Here is a 17026-nt window from a genome sequence, read left to right as displayed (position 1 = left end):
TTCTCTATGTGTTACTTACAGTGTAAGTCTTATATAAGCCGTTTCAATGCGGCTCCAGACACATTTGTTTTTTATTGTATTGGTCCAAAGTGGCTCTTTCAACACTTTGGGTTGCCGACCCCTGGGTTAGACAGCCATTATCAGGAGCTGCTGACTCTGACGGTCGACATGTCTGGATCAACAGTCTCCATGACTTATTTATGTTTGTAAAGGAGCCACCATGGAGATAAAAGTTCATACAAAACCATTACAATCAAAATTCTATGAAGAAATGATTAAAGTACTTTAATAAAAATCATGGTAACATTTTATAATCCGATTCCTTATTAAGCTTTATTGACACATTAACAAATGTGTCTTGTGTATATAGGGTTAGTAAAACATTTATTAGCACAAGCTGAATAAGGTTTATTGGCATAAGATTCATTAACATCTAAAGGAGACCAATATCTACAAAGGTCATAATTATAAACTGCTTACAAGCTTAACAAATGTATTAACTATCTTTCCCAACATTATATTGAGTGTTTCGCAGCTCTAAATCTAAAGTGTTACTAGAATCATTTCAGTACATCTACAGTGATAAATATATTAAGTAGTTAAAATACTTCAAATGCCCCCCTCCCTCAAAGAGAACAGTCAGTCCCATGTCCTAAGTTGTTGCAGAAAATAAAGAGCTTTATGAATAACATTGGAGTGACCTAAAACCGAGAAGGTTGTGTGATACCTACTTTGACCAGAGGGTATCACCATTAACTGCACCATGAACTGAGGGGCGGGGCTTCCTTATGTAAAGATGAGGATCAGTTGAGATGGTTGCTAGGGCAACAGCAGTGCCTCTGCTGATGCTCAGGAGCGAGTTCAGTCTGAATCCATCTGAAGATGCTGAGGTTGGGTCCGGACCCGCTGATCCCAAAAGGTACACCTCCTGGGGGGAGGTGGGGGGGTCATATGACAGGGAGGGGGTATTTTTAGAATTCAGATGGTGTAATATTTAAAGAACAAACTGGAGGCAGAAAAAATAAAACACAAACTGGTTGAGCGTTCTTTCACATCTGAAGTTTAATTTGATCTGACACTTCCTGTCCACAGAAAACGCAGCTTCAACACTGAAACACAGATTATAGTCAAATAAATAAAACCAGTAACTGCCCCAGCCTGTGAGACCAGGTTCATAAGCCTTCCGGTCCAGATGGAGCCCCCCCCCCCGGCAGCAAGATTATTGTTCCACCCTGACTCAACCCAGGAGCCTTCATCAAGGCAGCAGTGAATGAACCAAACGGAACTGCAGCAGAGACAGAACCTTGGAGTGGGTTCTGGAAACTTCTGGTGAATGTGTCGGATAACCGTCGTGGTGTGAGAGGCTGCAGCGTTTCATGAGGAGCATGTGTTGGAGAATGGCTTTAAAGCGAGTCATGAACCTTGATGAGCATTATGGGCCAAAACAATAAAATAACATTAAATATTCAGATTCTGGGGCTTCTTCATGACGTCGCTGACTTCAGGTAGGAGATGAGGTCCTGGCGCTCGCCCTTCTTCTTGATGCCTGCGAAGATCATCTTAGTTCCAGGAATGTACTTCTTGGGGTTCTCCAGGTACTCCATCAGGGTGTCGTCATTCCAGATGATGCCTAGATGTTAGGAGAACACGTTAACGATGACATGTCCAGGAGTTTTTGGATTCAAACAGCAGCTTTCAAAGCAGAGTGAGATAAAAACCCAGAACTCAGAGGAAACGCTCTGACCTTTGCTCTTGTTGGCGTCTGTATAGGAGTAACCAGGCGCCTGCCCGGTTTTGCGTCCAAACAGACCCCACAGGTTGGGGCCCACCTTGTGCTTGCCCCCCTCCTCTACAGTGTGGCACTGCGCACATTTCTGGACAAACACCTTCTTTCCTTTGTCTGCGTCGCCCATGATCACCTGAGGAGACAGACCAGATACAGTTTGACCTTCTACACCTACAAAATGAAGCTTCTGGAGGGAACCTGGGCTGCCCCACCTGCTGAAGGTCAGGCGGAAGGCTCTGCCCTTCTCTGAGGGTCACCCCCCATGGAGAAGTTCTGAAAAGCAACGGCCACCTTGTAGAGGTAAGTAAGGTTAGACTTAAGGGTAAATTGTGTAATCCTGTGAATCTACCGGAGCAGCTTCAGGACTCCGGAGGTCACTCTCAGGCCGCTAACCTCACTCCACCTCCAGTCATTAGACGGAGATGTGCAGGAGTGGGGCTTTTTTAGACCACAGCGGGCCAATTCGGGCTTGGTCCGGACGGGCTATCTATCCCGCTGGAGCATTAGCCGGGATGTGCTCCATCAAGGATGCCTGAATGTCGCTGGAAGCGGGGCCAGCCGCCGTTCCCAGCCTCTATGAAAAAGTCACTGACAGGTTTAAATAATCCCGCAGACGCGATTATTTAAACGCCGCGATGCGGGAGGAGAGCCGCGGCCGCCGGCAGCTAACGGTCACAGTGCCGCCAGCAGCGGCGGGAGGCCGCCGGAGCGGCGCTCCTGTGAGGCCGCCGGGGCGGCGCCGGGACCGCTCCTCTGACCCCGCTCGGGAGGGAAACCGGACATATTTACCTGCTGCTTCAAAGTCTCGAAGAAAACCGAGCGTCCCTCTGAGCCGACGGAGCTTCTGACGGTCCTACGAAGGTCACTCCACTTTACCGGCAACTGCCTTTGACGTCATCACGCACAGCGTCCCGTTCCATCGGGCTGTTTCAGGGACGCCTCGGAAATTTAACCAACACAGACTCGAGTTCTACTCGAGCTGGAGAATCAGAAAACATGGAATTTAAACGATATGATTAAATAGTAATAATAACCATTAACACAAGAAAAACAAATCATGGGAGGTAAATTAATTCGGTGTTACAACAAATTGAACTAAAAAACGAGCAAACATTTATAATTAACTTTTTATTATATTTGCTAAATATTATACTCATAAAAGTAAATGGTTAACTCAGATTACCAAAATTAAAGCATTCTTTGAACGAAGCTAAAACACATTTATACTGGGTTAAAAAAATTAAGTTATTTATCAAAATCAGTCTCTTTCTATTGTTTTTACTTTTTTTATAATATCAGTTAAAAAGTTCTGGAATGTAACAAAATTTATATGGTATTGAAATTAGTGGAAAATTAGAATGAATTATCATGTGGGGGAGTTTAAGAAGTAACACTTTTATTTGTCAGAATAGAAACATCAATTCATAAAAATACATTTTTGGAGAAGCTGTAATTAACAAGTGGCACTGAAATTAGTATTGAAAATTTACAAAATTATGACCATCTTCTTTGGATTTCTTTTTGTGAGGTAAACATAGTGGCTGATGGAGCAGCGTTGATGACAGGAGAGGAACAGCTGGAGAGCAACATTTTGAGGAGGGGTAGGATTTATTCTATTAGATAGAAATACATCACCAATATGTTTTGTACATAATCCTCATAACTTCTGTTTCGTTTTTTGTATTACTATAGACTGTAAAAAAATAATAATTATTATATACAGTCAATGTGTATTACACAACTGTCCTGGGTGCACTTCCATCCTCCACCCAGCAGATGGCGGTAAACACGTTCATACCCAAAGACCGTATAAATAGAACTATAATATATTTTACTATATAATATTAAATGTAGAAAGCTTCCATCCTCCTGTTGTTTGACAAAGGCTCGACATTTACGCATTTTTTGAGAGGGTTTCGTTACAAAAGCTATTTTAAACCATAAGCTTGCAAGAGTTCAACTGTACTTTAGGAAGCTTCTTGATGAATCCATTCTCGCGAGAAATCAACTCCAATTTGGTAATCGCGAGAAGTCCCATTTTAGGTCTGGCTTTGGTTTAGCACCAATAAATAGCTTTTTATAAAACAGCATCACTGCTCTTTCGTAAGAGTTCGACTTTGAATCTAAAATTTACGAGCCGCACTTGAACGCAGCACCCCTTTCGACTGCGCCAAAAGATGGAGGACTATCCCAAGAAAGAAGTCCCTGAAAACCTCGACGATCCGCCCAACAGCAGGCTGTTCCTGGTTACGAGTCGCAGCATCACCGAAGATGAGCTCCGCGAACGTTTCTCCAGATTCGGGGACATCCAGGGGGTCTGGGTCGTCAAAGACCGGCAGACCAAGGAGTCCAAAGGCATCTCCTACATCAAGTTCGCCAAATCCTCGCAGGCCTGCGCGGCCATGGAGGAGATGCACGGGCAGATGCTGTCGGACGAAAGCAAACCCATCAAGGTGAGGCTGTTTGCCGCAGCGCATACCTCTCGTTAGCTGCTTAGTTTCATGCTAACATGCTAATGCTAGCGCGTGCGTACACACCTCAAGCAGGTGGAGCAGAGCCGTGCACAAGAGGGAGGTAGTCAGACACGGGCAGCACGTGCACAGGTGTTCACTCTTCCAAACAGAACGACATTTAATGTAACTTTTAAAAATCAAGTACCAATAGAAATGTAACTGCCTAACCACGTGTCCTGGGGGCTAGGTGAAAGTGGTCATTAAAAATGTAAACGCATTGATGTCAACATGATTTCATTCACATCATCATAAACATGGAAAACATCCAAAGCTAGAAAACTCTGGAGGCTTTTTAATATAGCATTGTGCTGCACATAATCAACAAGAATCATATTTTTTCTTGACTATAAGCCGCACCTGTATATAAGCCGCACCTGCTCAATTTAAAAAAAAAAAAGAAAAAAAAAAGAAATACAAGCCGCACTGGACTATAAGCCGCAGATATCTATGTTGAAAAATGTGATATTTACTGCATGTAGAGAACAATTTTGTATTTTGAATGTACATGTATATATATACCTGCCGTCTCCAGCGTCTCAGCATAGATTCATTGATGCTAAGCTTGTGTAGAGCAGTGCGGTTTCCTTCCTAGATAGCAAACTCCATGGCCTTCAACTTAAAATGTGCACCACACAAACTTCTTTGTGGGATTTCCATGATGAAGAATTGAGGATTTGAAAAGAGTTAGTAATTTGTCATGAGTGTTCTATCTGCTAAAGAAAAAGTAGCGTTGGCTATTCTGATTTACATATATTTTTTGTCTCTTGTTTTTTATTCTATTTCCGGTTAGAGCTCCCCTAACAGTGGAAGAAAAATAGCCGCACCTTTGTATAAGCCGCATGGTTCAAAACTTAGGAAAAAAGTAGCGGCTTATAGTCCAGAAAATACGGTATATACAATAATATTTTGAGCATAAATTGTACAATTTTTATCTCCACAATAGAGCTGCCACAAACGATTATTTTAAAAGTCGACTAATCACCGATTATTTTTTACGATTAGTCGACTATCCCGTGATACACAAAGTGGATGTAAAACACACATCTTAACCATAATTAGCTTTAAACTAACTAAAAACTAAAAATATTCACATTAGCATTATTGTAGATAGAATGTAAGCTGAATCTGGTTGCAAAAGATGCTGGTGACAATAGCTGAAGATGCTGATAGCCAGCTAAAATATTAGTTAAAGGCCAAATTAGCCTAAAAAAAGCCTAGGTTAGCCAAAACAGCTAGCATGTATCTGAAGTATTAGCTAAACTCCAAAATGGCCTGAAAAAAAAACCTAAAAAAGCTTAAGTTAGCCAAAACAGCTAGCATGTAGCTGAACACAAAATAGCCTAAAAAAAAAAAAAAAAAAGCCCAAATTAGCCAAAGCAGCTAAAATATTAGCTAAATTCCAAAATAGCTTAAAAACTAAAACAAGCCGAAGTTAGATAGAAAAGCTAGCATGTAGCTGAAAAATTAGCTAAACACAAAAATAGCCTAAAACACGAAAAAAGCCTGAATTAGCTCAAACAGCAAACATGTAGCTGAAATATTAGCTAAACTACCAAACAGCCCAAAAAACCTTAAAAAAAGCCTGTTAGCAAAAACAGCTAGCATGTAGCTAAATTTTAAAATCCAAAATAGCCTAAAAAATCTTAATAAATGCCAAAATAGTCCAGAAATCTAGCAGAATATCATTTTAATTTTCAACTTTACTAAATTCTGACTCCATATAACATAACATAACGACTAATCGACTATTAAATTAGTCGTCGACTATTTTATTAGTCGATTAGTCGTCGATTAGTCGACTAATCGTGGCAGCCCTACTCCACAATGCTGAAATTATGAATATTATTTATTGTTAATATCATACGATTGCACCTAAAGGGGGTTTTGTCCAATATTGGGATCGGCTGAGCTTTCCTTTGGATATTATCGTTCAACAACAGGCTGTGGTTGTAACTGGAAAGAGGTGAGCATACATTGTAAAACTGAAATGAAACCGAATTCAAAGACGGCAATTAAAATAAGAAAATATTACATCAGTTTATCAAAAGCCGGGAGATTAATATACTAAGTGAACAAAGACAACTGGATTTGAGGGAACACTCCTCTCCCAACTGACACTAACTTTTTTATTGTCGGTGTTCAATCACAGGCTACATTAAAACATCAATTCTAGGGGGAGGTGCCAGAGGCAGCAAAGCTTACACACGTTTAAAAAATAAAAAAGACACGAATAACCTGTATATGAACCTGCTGTAACGTGTTCCATTGAAAATGTACCCGGGGTTTGATTTTGTACTTGATTTCCTGTCCCTGAATTGATGCGCCGTGCTCCAGCGTCTGACAAAAGGATCATCGACTGACACAGAGATATTACTGATGGCTGCAAATTTTATTCATACTTTTAAGCAAACTCCTGCTCAGACTGTATCTGCATCCTGTGATTTTATGGCTGATGATTTTAATAACAGACTTCAGTCTTCCTTACATGCAGTGGCTCCAGTCAAAACAAAAACATTAAGAACCACTATTAAAACACCATGGAAGACTGATGACATAAGGTGTCTGAAACAGAAATGCAGAAGAGCAGAGAGGAGATACAGGAAGTCTAAATTAATAATTCATCTAGAAATTTTAAAGGAACAACTCAAAATTTACAATAACTCAGTTAAAAAGGCCAGAACTCTTTACTTTTTCAAACATTATTACAGAAAATAAAAACAATCCCAAAGTTCTTTTTAAAACTATAGATATTTTAATAAATAAAGATTTTAATAAGTCCTCCATGCCGTCATCTAATGCTGCATGTGAGGACTTCGCAGACCACTTAATGGGTAAAGTCAATGCTATAAGATCTAACATTTCATCTGTGCAATACTCTTGTTCTAACAGATCACCAGCATTGGTTTTACCTGAGGAAACACTGGGGAGTTTTGTCCTGGTTGATGTGGAAATGCTTGGTCGAGTTTTATCCCAAGTAAACACCAAAACCTGCCTTTTAGATCCCATTCCCACTTCACTTTTTAAAACATTTGATGGATTCTTTGAGTCTTTTAAACATAGTGAACTGCTCTCTTCAGACGGGTGTCTTCCCCTCTGCCTGTAAGACGGCGGTGGTGAGGCCCCTTCTGAAGAAGAGCAGTTTAGATCCAAATACTCTGGATAACTACAGACCTGTATCCAACTTACCGTTTTTAAGTAAAATTATAGAAAAAAGTGTTGCTACTCAACTTCATGAGTTTTTACATACCCATAAAATTTTAGAAAAATATCAGTCTGACAGCTACGCTGATGATACTCAGCTTTACATCGCCGTGTCTCCTGATGACCTTGAACCTTTAAATACTCTTTTAAACTGTATTTTAGACATCAAGTCATGGATGGCAGAGAACTTCCTTCAGCTCAACCAGGACAAAACAGAAGTTTTAATCATCGGTCCTGAAGACAAGAGAGAGAGAATTTTAACTCGTCTTCAGAATTTTAAACCTTCTCATTCTGTGAGAAACCTGGGAGTTCTTTTAGACTCTGAGCTGAATTTTATCCCACATATCAAAAACGTCGTTAAGACTGGTTTTTATCATCTTAAAAATATCGCCAGAGTCCGCCCATTCCTCTCTCTTGCCAGCATAGAGGTGCTGATGCATGCTTTTATTTTTAGTCGTTTAGATTATTGTAATGCCCTGCTCTCTGGTTTACCTCAAAAATCTCTTTCAAACTTACAAATATTACAGAACTCAGTGGCACGAGTTCTGACGAGGACCAGGGGGCGGGAACACATTACACCAGTTTTAAAATCGCTGCATTGGCTCCCTGTGCGTTTCAGGATTGATTTTAAGATTCTTTTAATGGTTTATAAATGTTTTTATGGTCTTGGGCCTTCTTATTTAAGTGATCTTCTTTTAAAGTATGAACCCTCGCGGACCCTGAGGTCCTCCGGCACCGGCCTGTTAGTTGTTCCTAAGGTGAGGACCAAAACACACGGTGAAGCTTCGTTCTACCATTACGGTCCTCGCCTCTGGAACAGCCTGATGGAGAGTCTCAGAGCCGCAGAGACTGTAGAGGTTTTTAAGAAGAGGCTCAAGACTCACCTTTTTAATGCTGCTTTCAGTTGATCTTATCTGCTCATTTATTAAATTAGTTTTTAATCATTTATTTATCTTATTTCTTCATTCATTTATCTTTCTTTATGGATTTTATTTAATATTTTATGCATTTAATCTCAATTTCAATGTTATTTATTTTACATACATTTTATGTATTTGATTCTATTATTGTCATTTGATTTGAATCGGTGGACGGCGAAGCAGCTTCATGGGGCAGCAGCTTCTCTCTATGAGGGGGAGGATCCACAAAGACAGAAGTGGCAGCTCAGAGGCCCCCGTATTACAAATATATAGAAATATATACAATAGAATGGGGTGTGGGGGGAATACTGCCACTTATTTTTCTTCTATCTGGAGCATAAATGTATTAATGTAGGTGAATAATAGTAATTAAATGTGAAAACAGAGGGGACTGGGGTACTTTATAGTACGAGGTTGCGAGGGCAGGTACTATGTTCTGAGTCTGAGGAACGACGGAAGAGTAGCAATACTTCCAAAAAAGAAGAGGCTACTCACAGATAAAAAGCTAAGTTTTTTTTTTTTTTATTAAAGTGATTGTCCATAACTGCAGTATAAAATCCCAATTTATTTCTCAGAATTGTTTTTTACTTAAAGGGGAAAAATTGTTAGAGCAGGTGATCAGTTACTGTTTGTGTCAAACTGTAAGAAGTGTCCTCCATCATTCCCTCTAAAGTTCTCCTGCTGCGAGGATTCTCGGCTTCGTTGATGAAGGTCGTCTGTTTTGTGGCAGGTCTTCATCGCTCAGTCTCGATCTTCAACCAGACACAGAGACGTGGAGGATGAGGAGCTCACCAGGATCTTCGTCATGATCCCCAAAACCTTCACAGAGGAAGATCTGAAAAACACTTTCAAAGTAAGAGCACCAGCTGGAGTTTTTGTCCTTGATTCAAGCTGAATGAAGAAGGAACGGAGTTCCGCTTCATGTTTGAACATGGCTTAGAGACATTTAGGGATGAAGGTCTTCGGTGCCCATCTTTCCTGTCTGTCTTCCAGGAGTACGGCGACATTGAATACTGTGTCATCATCAAAAATAAACTCACCGGGGAAAGTAAAGGACTCGGCTATGTCAGATACTACAAACCCTCCCAGGCTGCCGTGGCCATAGAGAACTGTGACAAATGTGAGCGTTGAACATGCAAACACTCCACCCTCAACTTTACCCAAAAGGGTTTCTGACGCCAGATCTGCTATCAGTAAATCTCATATCATAAATGTAATTAGCTTTATTCCATCAATAGTGCAGCATCTTCCGTCTTTAGCCGTTCTTTGTCAGCACTTTTGTTTCCTTCAAGTGACCTAAAAGAATCTTCCCTGCTCTGAAGGTGGAGCCTGTGGTTAGAAAGTCTCATCTCATCAATGTTTATTGGTCATCTGTGAGTGAAGCAGAAGTTCTGATTGCCTTTCCCACTCCGAACATTCTCCCAGCGTACCGGGCCATCCTGGCTGAGCCCCGCTCCAAATCCAACACCTCTGAGGACTACTCTGGAGGGGGGAGCAGAGGGGAATACAGCGGAGACTCCAGCAACCAGTACGGCTTCCACGCAGGTCTGCTCCAGTTCAAAGCCCAGGCTGGATTTAGGGTTCTGTTTCTGATCTGTGTCCGTCTTTGCAGCAGATCCCGGGAACTATGCGCTCCCAGACAGCCGTGCGGGGGACTTCACGCGCTCGCTGATGGTGTCCACGCGGGCAGCGCTCTCGCAGGAGCAGATCTTCGCTCTGTTCGACCTCATTCCCGGCATGGAGTACTGCGAGCTGCAGAGAGATTCGTACGGGATGAACAAAGGTGAGAGCTGGCGGCTGCCGGCAGGTCGTCGTTTACCTGCATCGTTCTCACTGTTTGCTTGCGCTCTTGTTTGACACTTTTCAAACATTTGGATGGCGATCTGCTCTGTGAATATCTGCAGGGTGTGCTATGATCCGCTACAGTAACCTTGGCTCTGCCCTTTACGCCAAAGAGAAACTGAACGGTTTCGAGTACCCGCCTGGCAACAGACTGGTGGTGCACTTCCTCGATGACGGCGAGGACCGCAGCAGGTTGGCACCCCCACACAGGTTTTGCCCAAAGGTGGGGTTAAGGGTTTGCTGGGGTTGGAGCGACTGTAATTACTGGGTGAATATGGCGACCTCTAGTGGCTGTCCTCTGCACTGCAAACATGAAAGAGATTGGACAGTAAAGGTCACTTTGGACCCGCACAGACCAGCTGTTGGGTTGGTGGTTCTATTCCTGGCTACCTGTCATGTGGAAGTGTCCTTGGGCAAGTACCTTTTGTTACCTCTAGGGGGGTCAAGGCTCCCAATAAGTGTAAGAGAGCTCCAGTATGTGACGGGGTGCACTCACACATGTTTAGTAACTGTAGGAACAACTGTTGTTACTGAAAACAAATCGACAAAACTGATAACAGTTGTCCCTTGTTTAACACAAGATGCTTCATAAACATCTTACCGTTTTTTTAAGGCTATAAACTTTATCCACTTTTCTCAGACATGAACCATTTCCCTGTTCTCTCGTTTAAACTCACAAAGTGGAAACTTTAATAGAAGTGCAGTGTTAAGGAAAACTAACATCTAAGAACGATCAAAGGTTTGCCAGGGTTCCTAAAAAGTCTTAAAAGCTTGAATTTGAAAACAAGGCCTTAAAAAGCATTTAATAGGTCTTAAATTTTGACATCTTGGTATTAGCTTCAAACTTTTTCCATGTGACTTTTCTGGTTTAAAAATTATTTTTTCTTAATCATGATTATGTTAGTAAAGTTTCATTGCACCGAAGTCTGAGTAATAAAGTAATGAGGGTGTCTGTGGTCTAGTAATTGTAATTTAATTACTGAAATTTGAACTGCAATTCGTTATGCTACTCCTTTACTGAAGAAATGGTTCTGAAATATCGTTTATTCTTCGGCCATTGGGCTGGGAATTTAGCAGAGAATTTATTCTTAATTTTTCCTATGCAAAGTCTTTAGAAGGTCTTAAATGTGTAGGAATCCTGTTTCTGTAAGTCTGTCATGTACAAAAGACAGATCAAGACGCACAACAGTGTGCCGTAGAAGACAAAAGCACGCAAAGCCGCGCTGAAAAAAAATCCACACAACTGCGAGAGCATGAAGGTGGAGGGAACACATCTGCAGATGTTTGTTTCCTCTGTGGATGTGGGAAGTTTAGGGTTTCTGAAGTCTGTCTTTCCGTCTGCAGCTCTGTGGGTCGGATGGCCATGCAGTTTGTTGCTGCTCAGATGATGTCCTCGGTGTGGAACGGAGCGCCCAGCAGCCAAATGCTGAAACCTCATGTGAGGAACACTTTGGAGATTCACAACATCAAAGTTCGTCTCCGTAAAGTTTTACAGGAATCATTATGTGTTTTAGAAGCTTGAACAGATTTTGTGGACAAAAAGTTTCATGTTTGCATCTCAGACATATTCCTCTGGGAAACTCTGGCATGAACGCCTGCCTTTTTTCTGACAGAGTTTCTCGCCCTCGCCGTCGATGTCCCGTATCCAGACAGATGTCAGCCTGCCATCCCTAAAGAAGCTGGCCCCCCCTGACAGTAAAACCAAGGAGCGCCTGTTTGTGGTGTTCAGCCCCTCCCCGCTGCCCCCCGATGTGCTGGAGGACGTCTTCTGGTAGGCAGGAGCTCGGAGGGCGGGGTCATTCAGAACACCACAGCCATACACAGTTGGATGCAGCTTCACAGATCCGTTACTCAGCTCTAACATCCCCCCTCCCCTCCCCAGTCGCTTCGGGTCCCTCATTGAGGTCCATCTGGTTCCGGGTCGGAAGGTGGGATACATGAAGTACGCAGACAAACAGGTGAGCGGCGCCCCGCCCCGGGGACAGATGGTCCTGGTTGCTCTTCACCGTCTCGTCTCTCCTGCAGTGCGCTGACGAGGCCATGGTGGCGCTGCACGGCCGCGTCGTCAACGGCGTGAAGATGAAGGTGATGCTGGCTGATCCTCCCAGAGAGGAGTCGCATAAACGGCCCCGCACCTACTGAGGCAGCGGGGGGCGGTGAGTATCCGAGAGCCGCACTCTGAGGTCTGTGATGTGCATGTGCATCAGCGTGCACGTTAACATCAGAGCCCTCAGACTGCAGGACAGGGGGTCTCGGGGGGGTGGCTGGACCCCCCCGAGCTCTGACAGATTCAGTGTCTCCCTTCTGTCAGTAACACTGCAGCTTCTCGTTCCCCAGGCGACTGTCTTGACTGACACCTGACCTGACAGACCCTCAAACCACACCTCCTGACCTCTGACCGACCTTTGACCCCTGTCTGACGTTGCTTCTTCTGGGGAGATGACCCAGAACTGTCTGAACTTTGAATGGCCTCAATAAAAATTCTGCTTCAGCCTGGGCTTTTCTCTCTTTTATTGCTGCTTCATTTAAAACATTTCATTTGAAGTGTTTTGGGTTTTTCCTCTCCGTCGTCATCCGGATGCAAACTTCCCAAATGACAACACTGAAGAGGCAGAATCCCAGATCAACAAAAACAACCCCACTCAGATTCCTACTTCAGAAATGAATCAGGTTTTAGATCTGACGGTTGCAGAACCCCAGTCCAGTCCCTTGCAGTGGGTCAGTCCAGGGAAGAACCGGCTGCAGTTTATTGCTGAGGCTGATTCTGCAAATCAATGTTTGGAGTCTGACGGATCAGATGGAGGAAGAACATCCAGTGGTGAAGCAAAAACAAGTTTTCATGAATGAGTTCAGGTGGGGTGCAGACAGGTCAGGGTAAGAACCGGAGTCTGAAGTGAGAATCTTTGGACCGTCCGCTGAGCCGAGCTTCAGTCTTCCAGCTCCAGTGTGTTCAGCTCCTCATCCAGCTCCTCCAGATCTTCTCCCGTAAACAGGTTTTCATCCACCGGCACGTCCTCCTCACCCCCTCCGTCCTCTTCTTCCTCCGGTGTCCCCGAGAGCCCGTTGGCCTCTCCCCCTCCACACGCTCCGTTCATCAGCTCCTCTGCAGGAAGGAAGAACAGAGTCATGCAGGATTCAGGAGCTCCTGCGAGCCTAAAATGTTGTTTTCCTCACGGCTGCTGGCGTCTGTGCCCCCCCTGTGGTCTCTGGAGAACCTGTCCGTGGATGCTACTGTGATACCCGTGTGGTCCACCTCTTGGGGAACAAACCGGGATAGGTCTATGTCCTGGATGTTAGCAGCTTCAATCTGAAAAGACAAATAATGGCGTGAACAGAACGTCTCTGGATGAGCAGGACGTCCAGTGAGAAGAAGAAAGGAGCTCCAGTGATGCGAGTGAACCGCTGGCGCTTCAGACGAGATCAGACCACAAAGGAAGATGGAGGACCACTCACCTCCTCCTCTTCTTCCTCCTCTGACTCCTCATTGGCATATCGAGTGTCGTCAGCTTCATCGTCATCATCATCGACCAGCTCCGGGCGGAACTCGAACACCTCACGCCCGCTCACCTGCAGAAATGTGAAGGAAACCACTGATCTGTAAATGTCTGACTTTCTGGACACAAAAAAACAAAACAAAACCTCACCACTAGAGATTTGCCAGCCTTAAAGTCTGCCTTCTTCTTCTCCATCTCCTCCCTGGCTTTGTCCACCTGTAACCACAGAACACGAGATCATCAGCTCCATCCTCAGAGAAGACTCAAGTCATCTTCAGACCAAACCTGATTCCTGCAGGAGGGCCTCCACTTTCAACAGTTAGTCAGTGTATAGACCAGGGGTGTCAAACTCAATCACATGTGGGGCCAAAATCCAAAACACACTTTAGGCTACGGGCCGAACAGGATAAACATTTATCTAACACTCTAAAACAATGTTTTTAAAACCAACTTTATAACATAATTGTGAAGTAAATATGTAGCAGTACCAGCAATAATGCTAGTGTGAATGCTGTAAGCTGAATTTGGCTGCTGAAGATGTTAGGGCTGATAGTTGAAGATGCTGAAAATGATAGCCAGCTAAAATATTAGCTAAATGCTACATTTGCCAAAATACGCCTAAATTATCCAAAACAGCTAGTATGAAGCTTATATATTAGCTAAGCTCTAAAATAACCCCCCAAAAAAGAAAAATAGGCTAAATTATCCAAAACAGCCAGCATGTAAATATTAGTAAAAAATCTTAGTAAATTGCAAAATAGTCCAAAAAGCTAGCAGAATGCTAATTTTGAAAACTTTAAAGCCATAATTTAACATAATTATGAATAATCAAAAGACAGGAATATTATTCCAGAATAAATCAACTTAAACAACTTTCAATACTTTACTCTCCATTAAAATATATTTTTTAAAAATTCTACAAGTTGGAAAAGAGCACAAGATAACATCGGGACATTAATAACAATAAAATAAAATGGTCTGGAGAGCCGGATAGGATTACCTGGAGGGCCGGATCCGGCCCCCGGGCCTTGACTTTGACACATGTGGTCTAGACAGCTTTAGAGGTCCCGTGTTGCGTTTTAGGCATTAAGCCAGATGATTGTCCAGCATCCCAATGCATTTTGGGAGTTGTGTAGCCGTGTTTCAATATCTGAACTTTTGACAAAGATATGCACCACGCTGATTAATCAGGAACCCAGATTAAGTAGTGATGTGTTGATGATGCAATCAGTGGGTGGAGCCCAAAACAAACATGGAGGAAAATCTGAACGTTCTTGTCCTGAACTTGATGATATTTCTCATTTGTATAGAGATGATAATATTAAGATCTGCCAATTGTATTCTTAGATTAGAAGGTTTGCATAAAACTGCAGTAGGCCTGAACCATATGAGAAAAATCTGCAATGTGTTTGGAACTCCGATCACAATAAATGGACAAATAAAAAAATAATAAATTCTAAGACATTTCCATTTAAAGGGCTATTTATCAAAACAAAACACTAATAACATCTTTGATATCATGAATATTCTTTGACATAAAAAAATACTAAAAATGTTCATACAAACAAAAGAGCATCAATAGGGACTGAGTCTAAAGAAACTAGATGAATGCATGGAATCATTTTCAACTTTAAATTCTTTGTGTCCTCTGCTGCTGGGAAGTCTGGTTATCTGTGACTGCTGCCCCCACGGTCACGATGGATGGATGATTCAAAGGATTATGGATTTCTCAATTGACAATTGAATTAGCCAATTCTTCATTCAATTTGAAAATGCATTTTTAATTATGGCTCAAAAAAACTTCCAGGCAGATCAAAATATTAATATTCTTGTATTTATTTAAGCATTTATCTTAGTTAAACTGCTTTTGGCGGATATGTTCGGAAACATCAGACTTTTCTCCCAAAAGTGCGACTTATTCTTCAGACCGACTTATTTATGGTTTTTTTCTTCTTGAGTAGATATTTTGCTCTTGTGACTTATACTCCAGAAAGTACGCTACATAAAAAAACAAAGACAGTAGAAAAAAACAGAAATAGAAACTGCAGTTTGCCAGACATTGATTATTTACTTCTTGATTGTTTTTTTTTTACTTTTTAACTAGGGGTGTAACAGATCACAAAACTCACGGTTTGGATCGTGTCACAGTTTTAGGGTATCGGTTTGGATCATTTTTCGGATCAGTTGAATGTTAAAAAAAAAAAAAAAAAAAACGACAACAACAATATGAAAGCTAAATTAATATTTGGAAACACTTCAAATAATATATTCAATATGATTATAAAGTACTTCCCACACACAATAATTATATATGTAACATCAAAACTTTTGCTCATTGAGGCCTATTTATTAAAACAAAACATCTTTAAAGTTTGAACACAAACAAAATGCTAAAACATTTAGTTTCTGATGAAATTTGCATGTTTTTAGACCAAATCTACAAAAACTGAGAGAAAGGAATGTTTAAAAATAGTGTTGAAAATACCAAATCTATCTGGAGTTTCCTCAAAATACAAATGTTCTCGTCCCACTTGCCTAATGTCCCAATTAAAATCATAAATAAAACAGTAAAAACATTAATTTTTTCATTCATTTTCCTGACCGCTTCTTCCCTTTCGGGGTCCGGGGGGTGCCGGAGCCTAACCCGGCTACTGATGGGTGAAGGCGGGGTTCACCCTGGACAGGTCGCCAGTCTGACGCAGCAGTTAAAACATTTTTTGGTATTAATTGCTTTAATGAAACTAACTGTGGGGACATTTACATTTTTAAAATAAGAATTATCTGTAAAACGTGGCACTGTTGTTCCTGGTTTTCCTGGTCATTTTTGATCTCTTTGGCTTGCCATAAAATCATGTCCATTCCAGAGCGGCGTTCTCCTGTGCAGGACAGCTGCTGCTCTGAACTGGGAGATTCTTTGAATCCAGAAATGTAAACGTGTACCGATGCTTTTATTCAGGTCTTAACATTAAATAAACCTGATATCTATCCATCCGCGTCATTCATTATCAAGTTGAGTAAAGTTTGTGACGGAAGCTGCAGGGTTTTTCCTGGCTTAAAATAAGGTGGTGGTGTCTCGTGGCGACTTCAGATTTATTTTACTATTATTATGTTTGTTTCTTTATTGAACATTCTTTCAATTTACATATTTTACTATTATTAGATCACCTCATTAAAAAACATAAATGGCTCAATGTAAGTAACAAACTGTATATTGATACACAATAAAACAACTAATTATTCTAGTTTGAAGCTCCATACAAAAGCTTCAGG

At 41.9% G+C, this 17026-nt stretch overlaps 3 protein-coding genes across 7 annotated transcripts in view; 1 reads left to right on the top strand and 2 right to left on the bottom strand.

Moving 5' to 3' along the window:
• Positions 1 to 1037: 1037 nt before the first annotated feature.
• Positions 1038 to 2698, bottom strand: LOC112138721 (cytochrome c iso-1/iso-2). Of its 2 annotated transcripts, none has more exons than XM_024261337.2 (5): positions 2576 to 2698; positions 2180 to 2360; positions 1999 to 2077; positions 1745 to 1919; positions 1038 to 1630 (listed from the first exon to the last, which is right to left on the bottom strand). In XM_024261337.2, the coding sequence occupies exons 2-5, from the start codon at positions 2197 to 2199 to the stop codon at positions 1485 to 1487; spliced, it is 420 nt and encodes a 139-aa protein (XP_024117105.1). In that variant the 5' UTR covers positions 2200 to 2360; positions 2576 to 2698; the 3' UTR covers positions 1038 to 1484. The 2 variants fall into 2 exon arrangements, with proteins under 2 accessions (XP_024117105.1, XP_024117106.1); XM_024261338.2 differs by having other exon boundaries at positions 1999 to 2059.
• Positions 2699 to 3661: 963 nt separating this feature from the next.
• Positions 3662 to 12753, top strand: rbm45 (RNA binding motif protein 45). Of its 4 annotated transcripts, none has more exons than XM_036215426.1 (11): positions 3662 to 4239; positions 9151 to 9273; positions 9414 to 9540; positions 9846 to 9965; positions 10036 to 10203; positions 10325 to 10454; positions 11607 to 11733; positions 11876 to 12033; positions 12145 to 12220; positions 12288 to 12418; positions 12600 to 12753. In XM_036215426.1, exons 1-10 carry the CDS (start codon positions 3964 to 3966, stop codon positions 12402 to 12404), a joined length of 1422 nt encoding a protein of 473 aa, XP_036071319.1. In that variant the 5' UTR covers positions 3662 to 3963; the 3' UTR covers positions 12405 to 12418; positions 12600 to 12753. The 4 variants fall into 4 exon arrangements, with proteins under 4 accessions (XP_036071319.1, XP_024117099.1, XP_036071321.1 ...); XM_024261331.2 differs by having other exon boundaries at positions 3663 to 4239; positions 10033 to 10203; XM_036215428.1 differs by having other exon boundaries at positions 3665 to 4239; positions 11607 to 11700.
• A 5-nt stretch (positions 12754 to 12758) lies between these two features.
• zc3h15 (zinc finger CCCH-type containing 15) overlaps positions 12759 to 17026 on the bottom strand; it is a 7759-nt gene continuing 3491 nt past the window's right edge. Inside the window, exons 8-11 of the mRNA XM_024261336.2 lie at positions 13907 to 13972; positions 13716 to 13829; positions 13437 to 13569; positions 12759 to 13365 (exon numbers count right to left, since the gene is read on the bottom strand). Coding sequence (XP_024117104.1) covers positions 13190 to 13365; positions 13437 to 13569; positions 13716 to 13829; positions 13907 to 13972 — 489 coding nt within the window. The 3' untranslated portion in view covers positions 12759 to 13189. The remainder of the gene's footprint in view (positions 13366 to 13436; positions 13570 to 13715; positions 13830 to 13906; positions 13973 to 17026) is intronic.

The sequence above is a fragment of the Oryzias melastigma genome, linkage group LG15, assembly GCF_002922805.2.
Source record: "Oryzias melastigma strain HK-1 linkage group LG15, ASM292280v2, whole genome shotgun sequence".
NCBI lineage: Eukaryota > Metazoa > Chordata > Actinopteri > Beloniformes > Adrianichthyidae > Oryzias > Oryzias melastigma.
This window is presented reverse-complemented; position numbering and strand designations above follow the sequence as displayed.